Source organism: Ranitomeya variabilis, chromosome 2, assembly GCF_051348905.1.
Source record: "Ranitomeya variabilis isolate aRanVar5 chromosome 2, aRanVar5.hap1, whole genome shotgun sequence".
Taxonomy (NCBI): domain Eukaryota; kingdom Metazoa; phylum Chordata; class Amphibia; order Anura; family Dendrobatidae; genus Ranitomeya; species Ranitomeya variabilis.
This window is the reverse complement of record NC_135233.1, coordinates 487,510,919-487,525,234: the sequence shown is the minus strand read 5'-3', so window position 1 is coordinate 487,525,234 and position 14,316 is coordinate 487,510,919. Positions and strand designations below refer to the sequence as shown.

Sequence of the window (14,316 nt, the reverse complement as noted above, 5' to 3'; positions counted from 1 at the left end):
GGAGGCCCAGGATGCTTCAATAGCGGCCTTAAGCTCATCCAGAGTGTTGGGTCTTGCGTCTCTCAACTTTCTCTTCACAATATCCCACAGATTCTCTATGGGGTTCAGGTCAGGAGAGTTGGCAGGCCAATTGAGCACAGTAATACCATGGTCAGTAAACCATTTACCAGTGGTTTTGGCACTGTGAGCAGGTGCCAGGTCGTGCTGAAAAATGAAATCTTCATCTCCATAAAGCATTTCAGCCGATGGAAGCATGAAGTGCTCCAAAATCTCCTGATAGCTAGCTGCATTGACCCTGCCCTTGATGAAACACAGTGGACCAACACCAGCAGCTGACATGGCACCCCACACCATCACTGACTGTGGGTACTTGACACTGGACTTCAGGCATTTTGGCATTTCCTTCTCCCCAGTCTTCCTCCAGACTCTGGCACCTGGATTTCCGAATGACATGCAAAATTTGCTTTAATCAGAAAAAAGTACTTGGGACCACTTAGCAACAGTCCAGTGCTGCTTCTCTGTAGCCCAGGTCAGGCGCTTCTGCCGCTGTTTATGGTTCAAAAGTGGCTTTACCTGGGGAATGCGGCACCTGTAGCCCATTTCCTGCACACGCCTGTGCACGGTGGCTCTGGATGTTTCCACACCAGACTCAGTCCACTGCTTCCTCAGGTTCCCCAAGGTCTGGAATCGGTCCTTCTCCACAATCTTCCTCAGGGTCCGGTCACCTCTTCTCGTTGTACAGCGTTTTCTGCCACATTGTTTCCTTCCAACAGACTTACCATTGAGGTGCCTTGGTACAGCACTCTGGGAACAGCCTATTTGTTGAGAAATTTCTTTCTGGGTCTTACCCTCTTGCTTGAGGGTGTCAATGATGGCCTTCTTGACATCTGTCAGGTCGCTAGTCTTACCCATGATGGGGGTTTTGAGTAATGAACCAGGCAGGGAGTTTTTAAAAGCCTCAGGTATCTTTTGCATGTGTTTAGAGTTAATTAGTTGATTCAGAAGATTAGGGTAATAGGTCGTTTAGAGAACCTTTTCTTGATATGCTAATTTATTGAGACAGGTTTTTTGGGTTATCAGGAGTTGTATGCCAAAATCATCAGTATTAAAACAATAAAAGACCTGACAAATTTCAGTTGCTGGATAATGAATCTATAATATATGAAAGTTTAATTGTAATCATTACATTATGGTAAATAATGAAATTTAACACTATATGCTAATTTTTTGAGAAGGACCTGTATGTGTCCTTTGTCTACAGTACATGTTTAATAAAGTGCTCACTCAAAAAGCATTGTTGCATTTTTTTCCAGCATTTTTGCACTTTCTCATTGCTTTCTATGGTGCAAAAATGCAGAAAAAATTGACTTGCTGTAGTCTTCAAAAACAAAGCAGTTTTCCAATTCATTCAGGAAAAAAAACAATCTTGTGCATGAGATTTCTGAAATCTCATCGCTTTTGCTGATACTGTAAAAAACAGCTTTTAATTTACATAAAAATAACAGCGAAAAAAAAAAATGCTGCAAAAAAACAAGGTGTGAACATAGCCTAAAAGAAGCCTTGGACGATAGCACAGGGGAGAACTGATAGACTAGAAGATAACACAGAAGGAAGAAAAGCTTCTAATCATTATTATCCAATTCTAATTATTAATTGGCACTCCTATGAGCCGCGTCTTGTAAAAGAATCATCACTTCACCACCACTTTCCTCTACAGTTCTCCTTTCTGTTGATAATTTAATAGTCCGTTTACATAGACCGATCAGTGGCACGATACAACCATGACATCAGCCAAGCCAAGTTCTTATGTGTATGGAGGAGTCAGGAGAGATAGATGTATGCTGAACCAACATTCAACTGACATCTATGTCATGTGTATGGCCAGCTATGGAAGCATTCAGCACCATGATGTTCTGCACACCCAAGCACCTGTCTTCAAGAGGGCTTGAAAGTCATCCCAACATAGCAGACGTGGAGGCCATTGTAAGGCTTCCGGCTGCCTTGGTGATCTATCTGGACCTCCTGATCACTTGAAGTGGTGGCAAACTGAGTCTTTGTCTTCTGTCTAACCAACTAGATGCTGAGGTCAATATTGATCATGGTATCCTAGTGGTTAGAAGGTAAAAAGATTGGAGTTATCTCTGAATCTGGTCATCAGAGCATGGGGGTCACCTGTCAAGTAGGCAGGACAGGCACAGGTATCATTGCACCAAAGCGGTACGGCCAGGGCCGGACTGGCCATCTGGCAATTCTGGCAAATGTCAGAAGGGCCTGTCTGGTCGTGAGCCACCTTGTCTGCAACGTTGTTAACAGAATCGGTGTTCTCAAGACACCCATACTGTTAAGAGTTGTGACGGAGGTATCATTAGAAATATTGGTCTTGTAGTAAATCTTGCTTTCCTCCACACAAGGTAATATCAGTAATATATCCCATCTGGTGCTTGGGGATGGGGACATCAAGGGCCTGTGTGATTTCAAATGCTAGGATTGAATTTCAGCTCCAGTCCATACCTGGGTACGGTGGTTTATGGGAACGTTGGAGCTGACTCATGTAGACAACTTATCTCCATTTGTGCATGGGTGTATAGAGGGAGCTTCTACTGATGAACCTGTTTCTTCCTTGTAGCACATGGGCAGCCATAATACCAAGCTAATTTTCCTTTACCTTTATCTATAAAATATTGATATATTTATTAAATCTTAAACTGTAGATATAAGTTTGTTAGTTCTGAGCGTCTGGCTTAGATCTTGTAATCGTCTTGGCTTGTGATGTCACGCTTCATAGTGTCATTTGCTTTTTTTCCTTGACAGCTGTCTATAGTACAATACACAATGAGGGGGGAAAATGCTTCTCTATGAACAGCTGATAAGAGTTTGTTCTGTGGAACTTGTGCTGACGATGCACATTCTTGGCCTATGTGTCCTTCTCGGTAAAATTGGCAGAGGAGAAAAGGAAGATCCAGGCAGGAGGCAGAATGGGGGGGACAGCGGTTCAGTGAGTTTGGTCCCACAAAGACCCTCTTTGTTGCTTCCTGCATTCCTCTGGGAGAGTAGATGGAGGGGAGGCGGAGGGAGATTGTTTACTTCAAATTCTCCTTTAACGCAGTTTGATTGATTTGGCAAAAAAAGGCGAGGGAGGGTGTTTGAGGTAAGCGAGGGACAAGGAAAGGATGTTGAAAGGAAATTGCCAGCATATTTACAGCACACAAGTTGTGAGAGAGAAAGACAAAATGCAGGAATTCTGTATGACCCAAAAGGCCAATCATGTCCTGCCGGCTAATGGGCTCTTCTGTGACCCAAAAAAACGTAGCAGGGTGGTCTAAGTGCCTATGTACACTTTTGGTGATCGCTGTCTTTACACTACAAAGGGATCGAGTTAATTTACAGTCCTGGACACATAACATGGGTATTATGGATGTTATTACAGCTCACGCTTATTATGGCTGCTACTACTGTAACTACAAAACAGAAATACAGCCATGGCCTGTCAATCACCTGAAACACAAGTCGTGAGAGAGGATCTGCCATCAATAACTTATTATTGCATGGGGAATATGCAGCTGGCCTTATATTTCTAGCACTATTACATGGCAGCCATACAGTGTAATGGCAGACCATGTGAAACGTAGATAGCCGAGTTCCCCAGAAAGGGAAAGGTTCTTTGTTAGCAGCTCTCCGCTCTAATTCACACAGAGGACCCACTTTATGACATTGTTATTCCCTAATTGGACATATGGAAAGGCCGTGTCTTCATTGGAGAGATTCTGATAGTAATCAATTTTCATTAGATGAGTGACATTTTTCCTAATACATCTCCTTAAAGAGTAAACTTTTTTTAATTTAATAATCCTCCAGAAATTGCAAAGTAATGATTTTCTTCTTCAATATTCTTCATTATCCTATATTGCTTCCTATTCACCTAAGCACTTTGCTGCAATGATTTTTATATGCCCAGATTATGCTCCTTTAGAAGCTGCTTTCAACTGCTGCTCATTAAAGACCTGTACACTATATTCAAATAATTTGAGTACAAGGTAGGGGACCGGGAGAGACGCAGAAAGGCTCAGACAGGGAAAATCCCATACTCTAATGGAATATAGTGTACTGATCTTTGTGGATCAGCAGTCAAAAGCAGCTTCTAAAGGAATATGAACTTGCAATGAAACATCACTGAAGAACAATATTCGGGTGAGAAGGAAATTAAATACGATATTGAAGTACAGTATATTATAACAAATAATAACCGTGAAAACTGCAATGCCTGACTAATAATTACATTAAAAAAAACATTTAGTCACTCTTTAAAATGTACATGTCCTCGCATATATGGCGAGGGTAGCAAGACGAAATGGCGGTCATAATTGAGTCAGATGTCTTCATTATATACATGCTAACCCCCACCCTAGTACTCCCATTTCTGTGCATAGGAGCTGTCAATCAATAGCTGGAGGGTGAGTATACCCCACACATCATATATATATCATTGGATATCACATGCATATCTTTATGCAGATCTCAAAACCTGCAGCACATTACTAATATCGGACAATTAATATGAGCATGTCTGGAGTTACTTCTTTCTGCTCTCATTGAGAAACATAAAGGAGCTGAAAAATGTCCATTATGGTAACTGGAAAGTAGGGACAAGTTTTAAATATAAGGTAAAAAAAAGTTGCACAATACCGATCTGTAATTGTAGTTCTCATATGTCTCAATCGGCTTTGTAGAATGGCCAGTCTTAAAGAGTGGGAGTTGTTTTTTGTTTGTGGAGACAGAATCTATTCAAAGAAATGTTTTTACATCCTTTTTTTATTAAAAAAAAAGAAGCTATTAACTCTGGTGCCATCAATGTTGCCAGACGCTGCTTATCAAAGTACACTTGATATCTGTTATTATAATGTTTTACAGTCAAGTTAAGTTATTATTGCTGCGAGGTATTTTTTACTGTTTGTCATAGGACTATGATCCGCTGAGGAGGGTGGGCTGTCTACATGTTTATTGGCTCCAGCCTGTATCTCAAATTTATTCTAAATCATCACTATAGAGGAACGAACTTAAAGGTTCTTTCCAACACTATTTTTTTTTACTATCTACCGACAAACTAACAGTTGTTAACTACCTGCTTATTCTATCCAATACCAACACAGAGCAGTTACTGACTGCTCCTGTTAAAGATTCAGTTGCTCCACATCAACAGAGCAGCTCTTCTTCTTTCGGCCTGCTCTGTCGACAGGGCGTGACTTCCAACGTCATGCTTATTGACAGCTTGTTCCCTACAGTTAAGCAATGGCGAGCCGGCTGTCCATCAGCATAACATCGGCAGTCATGCCAAGTCAATAGAGCAGAGTGGAAGAGAAGGTGTTGCTCTGTTGACGAGGCATGACTGCCGACATCATGCTGGTTGATAGCCAGCTCCCCGCAGTTAGGCAGCAGGAATCCAACAATCAGCATGACACTGGCATAAGGGTCCTTCAATAGAGCAGAGCGGAAGAGAAGCTGCTGTTTTGTTGACGTGAAACGGCATCGGGCAGAAGAGGCCAGTAGGTAGCAAGTACCTGCCTCTTAATACTTAGACTTATAAAAAAATTGTTCCAGATAACCCCTTTAATCTACATTAAGGCAATAAAGAAGTGTAATACCATGCCCACAGCTTGCTTACCGTTCCTCTTCATGCTGCTGATTTGATATGGAAGCAAGTTTTTCTCATAGATACATATAGAATCCATGAAAAAATATGGTGCCATCTTATTTTTGCATGGCATGTTACACAGAGCACCATACGTCAGCACCCAAAGTGCCCACCATCCTTTATACCCAACAATAATTCTGTTTGGTTAGAACATCAAATATTAATTACACATAAAAATGCTGATAATGCCAATGTCTGGTCTGGTATAACTGTTTTATTGCTTTAAATTCTGGAAAAAATGTCTGCCCTGTGTCCTACATCCTATTTATACCATTTATACCAGAAAAGACAGCAACAGACCAAGCAAATACAAGATGGACAGTTTTTCCAAAACAATGCATTCACTTTTTGTGCTAATTATATATTATGCTAGCCTTTCCTTTGGTAGTTTGTAATTATAGAGGGAAAATGATTTTTAGAACAAATAGATACATAATTAACGCATTGAAATATGCTATAAAAATCTGCACGTATAAATAACTCTCTTGATCAAACATAGTGATTTGGTAAGTGGCCACATCACAAGATCGTACAAACCCAACAGCTTTAGTTCCACTGACTATTTAGAAGTTGGAGATCTTTTGAAGCAACTTTGGCGAAGTAAACAGGGAACCACATGAACATGGATTCTTTCTGCTATGTGTAATGACACGAAACATCTGTAGGGTACAGGCTGAATCAACACATCAGTATATCAACATATCAAGCCTACACATATATTGCCAGCACATTTTGAGTCCAATAACTTTTAGTGCTCCACAGGAAAGTACAGTTTGTTTATGAATGCTCATCAATTAATATGGCAGAATTTCACAAGGACAACCCAAATCCTCTCAGTGTTCAAAGTATTCGAGAATCCAAAAAAGATTCACTTGGGTTTTTGTTGATGTTTATATCCTTGTAATATCTGCCATAGTAAAACTGAGCTCAAGTTGTCGTCATCACTGAGCGGACCTTCCAAGAAGCTAAAGCTGACCTTTGTAGAAATAATACTACTTAACAGATGTATCTAGACAGTGAAACCTCTCTAAAAGACCACTTCTTTGAGAAAGCTGCTGAATTAGAACATTTATGAATAACATCAATTCTGTGGATACTGGATCTTTTGTTTGAGAGCACCACCCTTCGAGAAGACCGATTTTTGAAACTTCGTCATATGGCTTAGTGTTGAACTGGAGAGCTAAGGACCTATCCGTGACGCTGACTCTGGGAGCCCACAGTTCAGTTACACCCCATAATACTTGACCCTTGTTCACTAATTTGCACAAATAATATACTGGGTAGTTGATAAATGAATGACGAGATGCTTCTTTTATCTGTAATTGGTGTATTATGTTTACTGTGCAAAACAATAAGGGAGCGTGAGGCCCACCGGGAGTTTCACCTTTTCTCCTGTGCGCCAGTCCGAGCTTGGTATAGCTCCTCTTATTACTCCAATACTAACACATTTCTGGAGGTGTTTTATTGGGCATACTTTTGCACCCAGGCCTCTGTATTGGAGGGAAAGAAAGTTTCCCAGTCACAAAACAAACATACAATGGAGACTGAACATTGTGTCACTGAAGCTCTGTTCACATTTGTGTTATGCTCCGTTTACAACACAATGCCAGATGCATTGCACAATGGACACCAATGGCGCCATTGAATTTTAATCAGGTTTCATTAGGTGAAATAAACATAGCTTCAGATATGCTTTTAGTGCAGTAAGTAATGACTAAGAGATGTGATACCAAGTATCTCTTCAGGCTAACATTTCATAAATATGTCAGGATGAATAATGTGCTGGAAGGTAGACAGTAAAGTGTTTTTTTATGAAACAGGATATCCATTGTATAAATTGTTTAGTTTATTAAGTTTATTCTGTATATGACCTGTACAAGTCAAGTGAAGACACTATGATTGGTTTATTCTAGTCATACTTCCTTTGCTTCTCATTTCCCATGTAGAAATCTCCATTGGACTTTCCCACTTGACAATTGTAGCAAACTTTTGCCAAAAGAGCGTGCACTTTCTTCTACAGACTTTGGAGATCTCATTGGAGATTGTGAGGAGACAACAAATACTGCCCAAATGATACATTCCATGGCTCCTCTTAGTTTTTTGTTCACCATGAAGCATTGAAAAGGTTAATTTGGTTTGGATTGCTCTGGATGTTTTGGCTACTGAAGAGAGCTTGCTTATGTAAGATTATCACAGCGATGTTGAAGCTGACCATACCCATAAGAGATATGCTCACCTTCAGACCTCATTTACAAAGGATCGGGTATGTTGAAATCCAACATGACTGATCTTATTTTATCTTGACATTTGTCAGTAAAGACAAGAAGTCTCCCTTCACATACGATTGTCAATCAATACCTCTGAAATCGGTAGATGTGTCCGATTTTTGTCTACTGTGTCTGTCCAGTTTCAGTCAATCTTAATGTGATGTTTATGATGAAACTAATCATCTTCGCGCCATGTTTATTTTTTTATACATAATTTCTTATGATAACCCAACTAAAACTCAGTAGTATAGCACTTAAATCACCATAGAAGGGTTAACATACCGAAGCAGAATTAATGGAAAAGAGCTGAGCGAGCTTAGCGTGACACCCCCTATCCAAGAGTGAAATCCAAGACTCTTGTTTACATGGCTTACTCTGCTGGTATTTGAGCTGAGGGACATGAATATTTATCTGACATCTTCAGGCCATTTAGGAATACGACGATAAATGTCCAGAAGGAGCTAAATCTGCATAACGTTTGATTAGTGGATTACACATGGATTGTTCACTTTATTGGTGTGTTATGAACATACGGTTGTGGCACTATTAAAATTTTCAGATTTTTTTTTTGAGATTTCAATTTTTGGGTCTTATTTGAATATTGTTATAGCACAAAAAATAGCAAAAGAAAAAGGATTCTGGCCAATTGGCCTGAGATCAGAAACTGCTGGTGTCTGCGATTACAGGAATCTTGTCCCTATAAGAATGGATATGATCCAAGAGGCAAGAGCCGTCCAGACTGTGAAATCAAGATCACAGAACTGAAGAACTATTCAGTTTATACAAACAATAGAGTAAAAGAAGAGTTACCTGACTTACCAAAATTTTCTCCATTGCGTCAGAAAAGTGTTTTCTACAGATGATACTTATAGTAGTCTCTCACTATTTAAAACCTTCTGTGTGTTTGCCATATTGTGGTGTCATTGAAAGAGAACCCTCTTCTCCTTGCCAATAAACATTGGGGAATATATAGACCAGATATAATATCATCATTTGATATCTTGTTTTATAGGAAAAATTGGAGACAGTAGATCTATGGCCAGTGCAAATTACTTATGTGTTTTTTTTTAGCAAATCACGATTATGACAAGCAGAGCTGGAGTTAAGATATTAACTGTGTTTTTAAAGGACTTACAATGACCTACCGTTAGGACATGTCTTCAATAACAGATCAGTTGGGATGTAAAACTACAGTCAATCAGGTGCCATCTGCTCCGATGGTTGCCAGATAACAATAATCTACATGGTGGAACACAGCAGACCCACATATTGTTTAATTGATGTTGCTTTGTCCTGCACCTTATCTCCTATTTACTTAATTGGAACCTGTTTTATACCCCAAACTAATGGCATGTATATAAAGAAGTTTTAACTAATGCTGATTAAATCCTTACCTTGCTTGTAGAAGTCTGTTTTGTTGTTTTAAAGAAATCCATAGGTGAAATTGTATGCTAATAGCTGTAAGTGCAGTGGGCGGGCGCTGCACTTACATCTATCCAGAATTTCTCCCTATTCCCCTCCCCCTGTCTTCCTTCTGTCTCTGTCTGACAGGTCACTGAAACTTGAGTGACCTGAAAACAGGAGTCAGCCAACCATCAGTCCACTGTTCCTGGTGCCAGTGGTGGATGGAAGTACAGCTCCGTTAACGGCATAGTGGCTGTAGTGTGATACTTCTGATCCCCCTATTAATTTGAATAGGGAAGATGTACCATACCCATTCCATGCAGTTATGCAGTTGACGGAGCTGTGCAACTCTGCAACTGATTAGATCCAGCCGCCACCGGCACCGTGAAGAGTTGATCGGCAAGAGTGGGGGTGTCTCACCAACACTGGTCTAGCATTGATGACCTATCCTAAGGATAAGCCATCAATACTAAAGTACCAGATAACCCTATTAAGGTTCTAAAGACAAGGGAATGTTGACTTCTGGATACTACTAGGTCAACCTTAGTTATATCGTGCACTGCACATATACATTATCACACTGTGAATGTTGTGTCACTAATAACAGTAATTGTATTTGTTTTTAAGGCTTATTATTGGACTAAAACATTAGTGTACTATTTTTATTTATGTTGCTGTCAGAAAGGTTTTACTTAATGTTAATAAACTACGCTTTTTTGTCTTCTAGAAAAGAATCCCGGCCGCTCCAATCGCAGGCCTAACAGAGGAATTGTTGAGGAATGCTGCTTCCGAAGTTGTGACCTAGATTTACTGGAGACATACTGTGCGAAGCCCGTGAAAAACGAGAGAGATCTATCCACTGCACCTGCCACAGCGATGCCATCCCTGAACAAGGTGAGTGTGAAGGTATTAGGTTTTCTGTAATCTTAATCTGATCAAGAATCTGCTGAGTAAAAGTGAACAGTAAAATCGAGACTTGACCGTGAGATTGTGCTTACGATGAGGGTTCAGTCAGCTTGGCTGAAAGCCTTTTAACCATTAGAGTGTCTACTGAAGGATGCAAGGATGGACCGACCATTTTCGCTTTAGGGGAATCCTGAAGACCTGTAGCTAGAGGGAGACCACAGTTCTTTGGGGAGTTAGCATTCATGAAAATTAAAGTTCCCACATATTAGGACCCCGAATTAGAATGGCTCAGAAGAAGCGAGAGGGGAAGGCACATTTTTAGTCAAAGCTAAAATTCTGCACCTTTTTTGGTCAAGATTTTGATACTTTTAGCGTATTTTTCTACTAATTCTTCTTTTAATTTGCATAATATAAAAGTTTACTGTATTTGAATTTGCCAGGTTTTTTTCTATGTCCACTTTTGTTGGGCAAAGTTCAGGTTTTCCAGATGTTTTTTTGCCTGAGTAATCACTTGCAACTTTTTGAAAGGTTGCAAAATTTGTCGCATATGCTCTCTAGTCAATTCTTTGAAGTGATTTTATGTGCGCCAGGTGTTTTTGCCCAATACATGTGCCATTTGGGAAAATATACACTAAAAAGTGACAAAAAAGGGTAACAGTAGGCAAAATAAAGATAATTTTTGACTTCATAAACCACATGCTCCATTTTGAAAAATTTGCCATGAGCCAAAAACAGAAAAGTAACTTTAAAAAAAAACAAAAACCCCAAATGATGTGTGTTAGTTTTTGACTAGCTGTTAGTGCTGATGAAGTCAGGAACATAAAAACGGGAGAACTTCATGCAATAAATAATTCAATTTGTATTGAAGAATTTGTCTTTCACTTTTCGACCTTCACATTTTTCACATTTCTTATGTGTTTTATGTTTGTAAAATGTAAGTCTACAGCATTTGAAACTAATAAGAATTGTATCTCTTATATCTTATAGGACATCTATCACAAGCATTCTCACAAGTACTCTAAGTATGATATTTGGCAAAGAAAATCCACGCAACGTCTACGAAGAGGGGTTCCTGCCATTGTTCGTGCTCGCCAATACAGGTGGCGGGTGCAGCAAATTGTAGAATCTCAACAGCTTTTAGAACATCGACCACTAACAACGTTACCTGAGAAGCAGCCTTATCTCATTCATCAAGACTCAGATCCATCCCACGATTGAGCTGGAAATCACTACTAAAGAACATTCCACTGCCTTCATTTTCTGTTCCTAGAATTTGATTGTTTTTCTTCTGATATCTCAGAAAGGGAGGGAGAACAAGCTCAATGACAGAAGTGAAGCCTAAAAACTCCATGTGTGACACCTCACAGAAGAGACAAAAATGAGCAAAATGAGAGACGCCAAAGCAGGAACAACATTGTTTTTGGTGGGAAGTTTTTCTGTGGTTTTTTTTATGTCCTTTTCTATGTTTTTTTTGTTTTTGTTTTACTGCATTTCAAAATAGAACCTTACGTGTGTGTATGTGAACTTTTATGCAAAGACGCAAAAGCAGTTGTCTATACACGCACAGAAATATGCAAAAAACTTGTCTTTGTTGTGGCACATCAAGTCCTGAACGTGCCAAGAAGGAAAGAAACAAAAATTTTCTACCAATGGAAGTATTGTAAAAAAAAAATCCATCCCAATAATTACCTTAGGGTGGAAAGGGCAAAATCAGTGCAGAAGGGAAATTTGTCTTCCATTTCTTATGCCTGGTTTCTATGCTACTTATTGTTTTCTTTATTTTTCTGTAGCATTTATTGTCAGTGTCCAAATTTTTTTTTTGCACCTTTTTTATGCCTGAGATTCCAAGGGCATGCAAGGCTTTTGGGGTTTTTCTTTTACTTGACTCCTATGTGTCACCAAGCTTTGCAGCATTATACATGGTGGTGTGTCGCAGTCTTCGGTATCTTAGGGGTCGAGCGCAAGATTCCAAATGTATTTGCACCTTTTAATCATTGAAAACTAAGAAAGAACGAAGAAGAAGTAGGCAGAAGGCTATATATTTTTTTTTAGTTTGAGTTGGAGCGCTGTCTGCTTTGCACATATGCCACAGATTACAATGATTTTATATATGTATAATATATCTATATATTCTATTACTTTTTTTTTGCAAAAAGGTAAAAAAAGTCGAGCACTATTTTTATGGGATTTTTTTTTTGTAAAGCAATGAAGAAGGGGGCATGATATTTTAAATATGATGTCCTTTTGGTGCTAAAGTTAAAATGAGGGGAAGAGCTGGATTGAAATTTCAGATTTAGCCTATACGGCTAAATATATAATACGGAAAACATTCATAGACGAATGAATCCTTGCCATAGATTGAACGTAATAGATGAGTTATTGAACTTGAAAAAAATAAATGCTTTTCGTTTTAAGAAAAGTATATTTTTCCCTCCTCGGAATTGTGTAGTGTTACTTTAAATGAAGCCATTCATCTGCAATTACGACAGTATGAAATGATGTTGTGTGGTCTAATCCCAGACCTAAGGAAAAGGGAATTACAATATGTCATTATATTTTCAGTTAGTCACACCCACGCGGATCTGTTCTCTATAGTACATAGTATAGTCTGTTGATTCTGCTCCTCAACCTATTAAAATAACCATATGGACTTTAAATTTAGGTTAGAATACATACAGCATTGAATATTTTAGACTTTTTTGTATGACAAAATCACCCTCCTTACAATATGTTATTCTTAAATTAAACCAACCAAATTCCCATTTAGCCAGGAAAGAATAATGCAGGTTCCATCAAAAACTGAGCAGACCAAACAGTTCAAGTGAAAAAAAAAAAAATGTGGTCACAATTCTGTAATTAAAGGGAATCTGTCACCAGGTTTTTGCTACTGCTTGATGTAAGGGGAGAAACCCTAATTCCAGCGATGTATCAATTACTGGGCTACATGCTGCAGTTTTGATAAAATCACCGTTTGCTGAAGATCTCCCAGTTCTCTGAATGCTGAGCTCTGCATAACCCCTCCTACACCACTGATCAGCAGCTTTCTGCCTATGATCAGTGTAAAGGCTGTCCCACACGTCCAGATAATTCCGGTACCGGAATAAATCGGTACCGGAGTTATCCGTGTCCGTGTGCCTGGGAACTCACGTAGGCCATACGTGCGGCACACGTGTGCCGCCCGTATGGCGAGTGGGTACCACACGGAGCGTGTGGTACCCACGCGTGTGGTACCCTGCATCGTGCTGAAGCCGCGATTCATATGTTCCCTGCAGCAGCGTTTGCTGCAGAGAAAATATGAATAATAGTGTTTAAAATAAAGATCTATGTGTCTGCCGCCCCCCCACCCCCTGTGCGCCCCCCCCCCCGCTGTTCAGAAAATACTTACCCGCCTCCCTCGCTGCTTCCTGGTCTGGCCGCGGCTTCTAGTGTATGCGGTCACGTGGGGCCGATCATTTACAGTCATGAATATGTGGCTCCACCTCCCATAGGGGCGGAGCCGACTATTCATGATTGTAAATGAGCGGCCCCACGTGACCGCATACAGTAGGAGGCGCGGGGCAGAGAGGAAGGAGTGACAGCCAACGTGGGAGTGTATTTTCTGAACAGCGGGGGGGCGCACAGGGAATGGGGGGGCGCACAGGGGGTGGGGGGGCGGCGGACACATAGACCTTTATTTTAAACACTATTATTCATATTTTCTCTGCAGCAAACGCTGCTGCAGGGAACATATGAATTGCGGCTTCAGCACCATGTGGGGGGGACAGCGCTTACTGTAGCGCTGTCTCCGGCACGCACACGGACCCCAGACGGAGAACGTCCGTGTGAGGTCCATGTTTTACACGGACCCATTGACTTTAATGGGTCCGTGTAATACGTGCGCTCCCACGAACACTGACATGTCTCCGTGTTTGGCACACGGAGACACAGTCCGCAAAAAATCAATGACATCTGAACAGATGCATTGATTTTTATGGGTCTACGTGTGTCAGTGTCTCCGGTACGTGAGGAAACTGTCACCTCACGTACCGGAGCCACTGACGTGTGAAACCG

The 14,316-nt window shown here is 40.3% G+C and overlaps 1 protein-coding gene across 1 annotated transcript in view; it reads left to right on the top strand.

Moving 5' to 3' along the window:
• The window catches only part of IGF2 (insulin like growth factor 2), a 39,902-nt gene extending 26,376 nt beyond the window's left edge, over window positions 1-13,526 (top strand). The window contains exons 3-4 of the mRNA XM_077287871.1: window positions 10,088-10,254; window positions 11,254-13,526. Coding sequence (XP_077143986.1) covers window positions 10,088-10,254; window positions 11,254-11,484 — 398 coding nt within the window. The 3' untranslated portion in view covers window positions 11,485-13,526. The remainder of the gene's footprint in view (window positions 1-10,087; window positions 10,255-11,253) is intronic.
• Window positions 13,527-14,316: the final 790 nt, after the last annotated feature.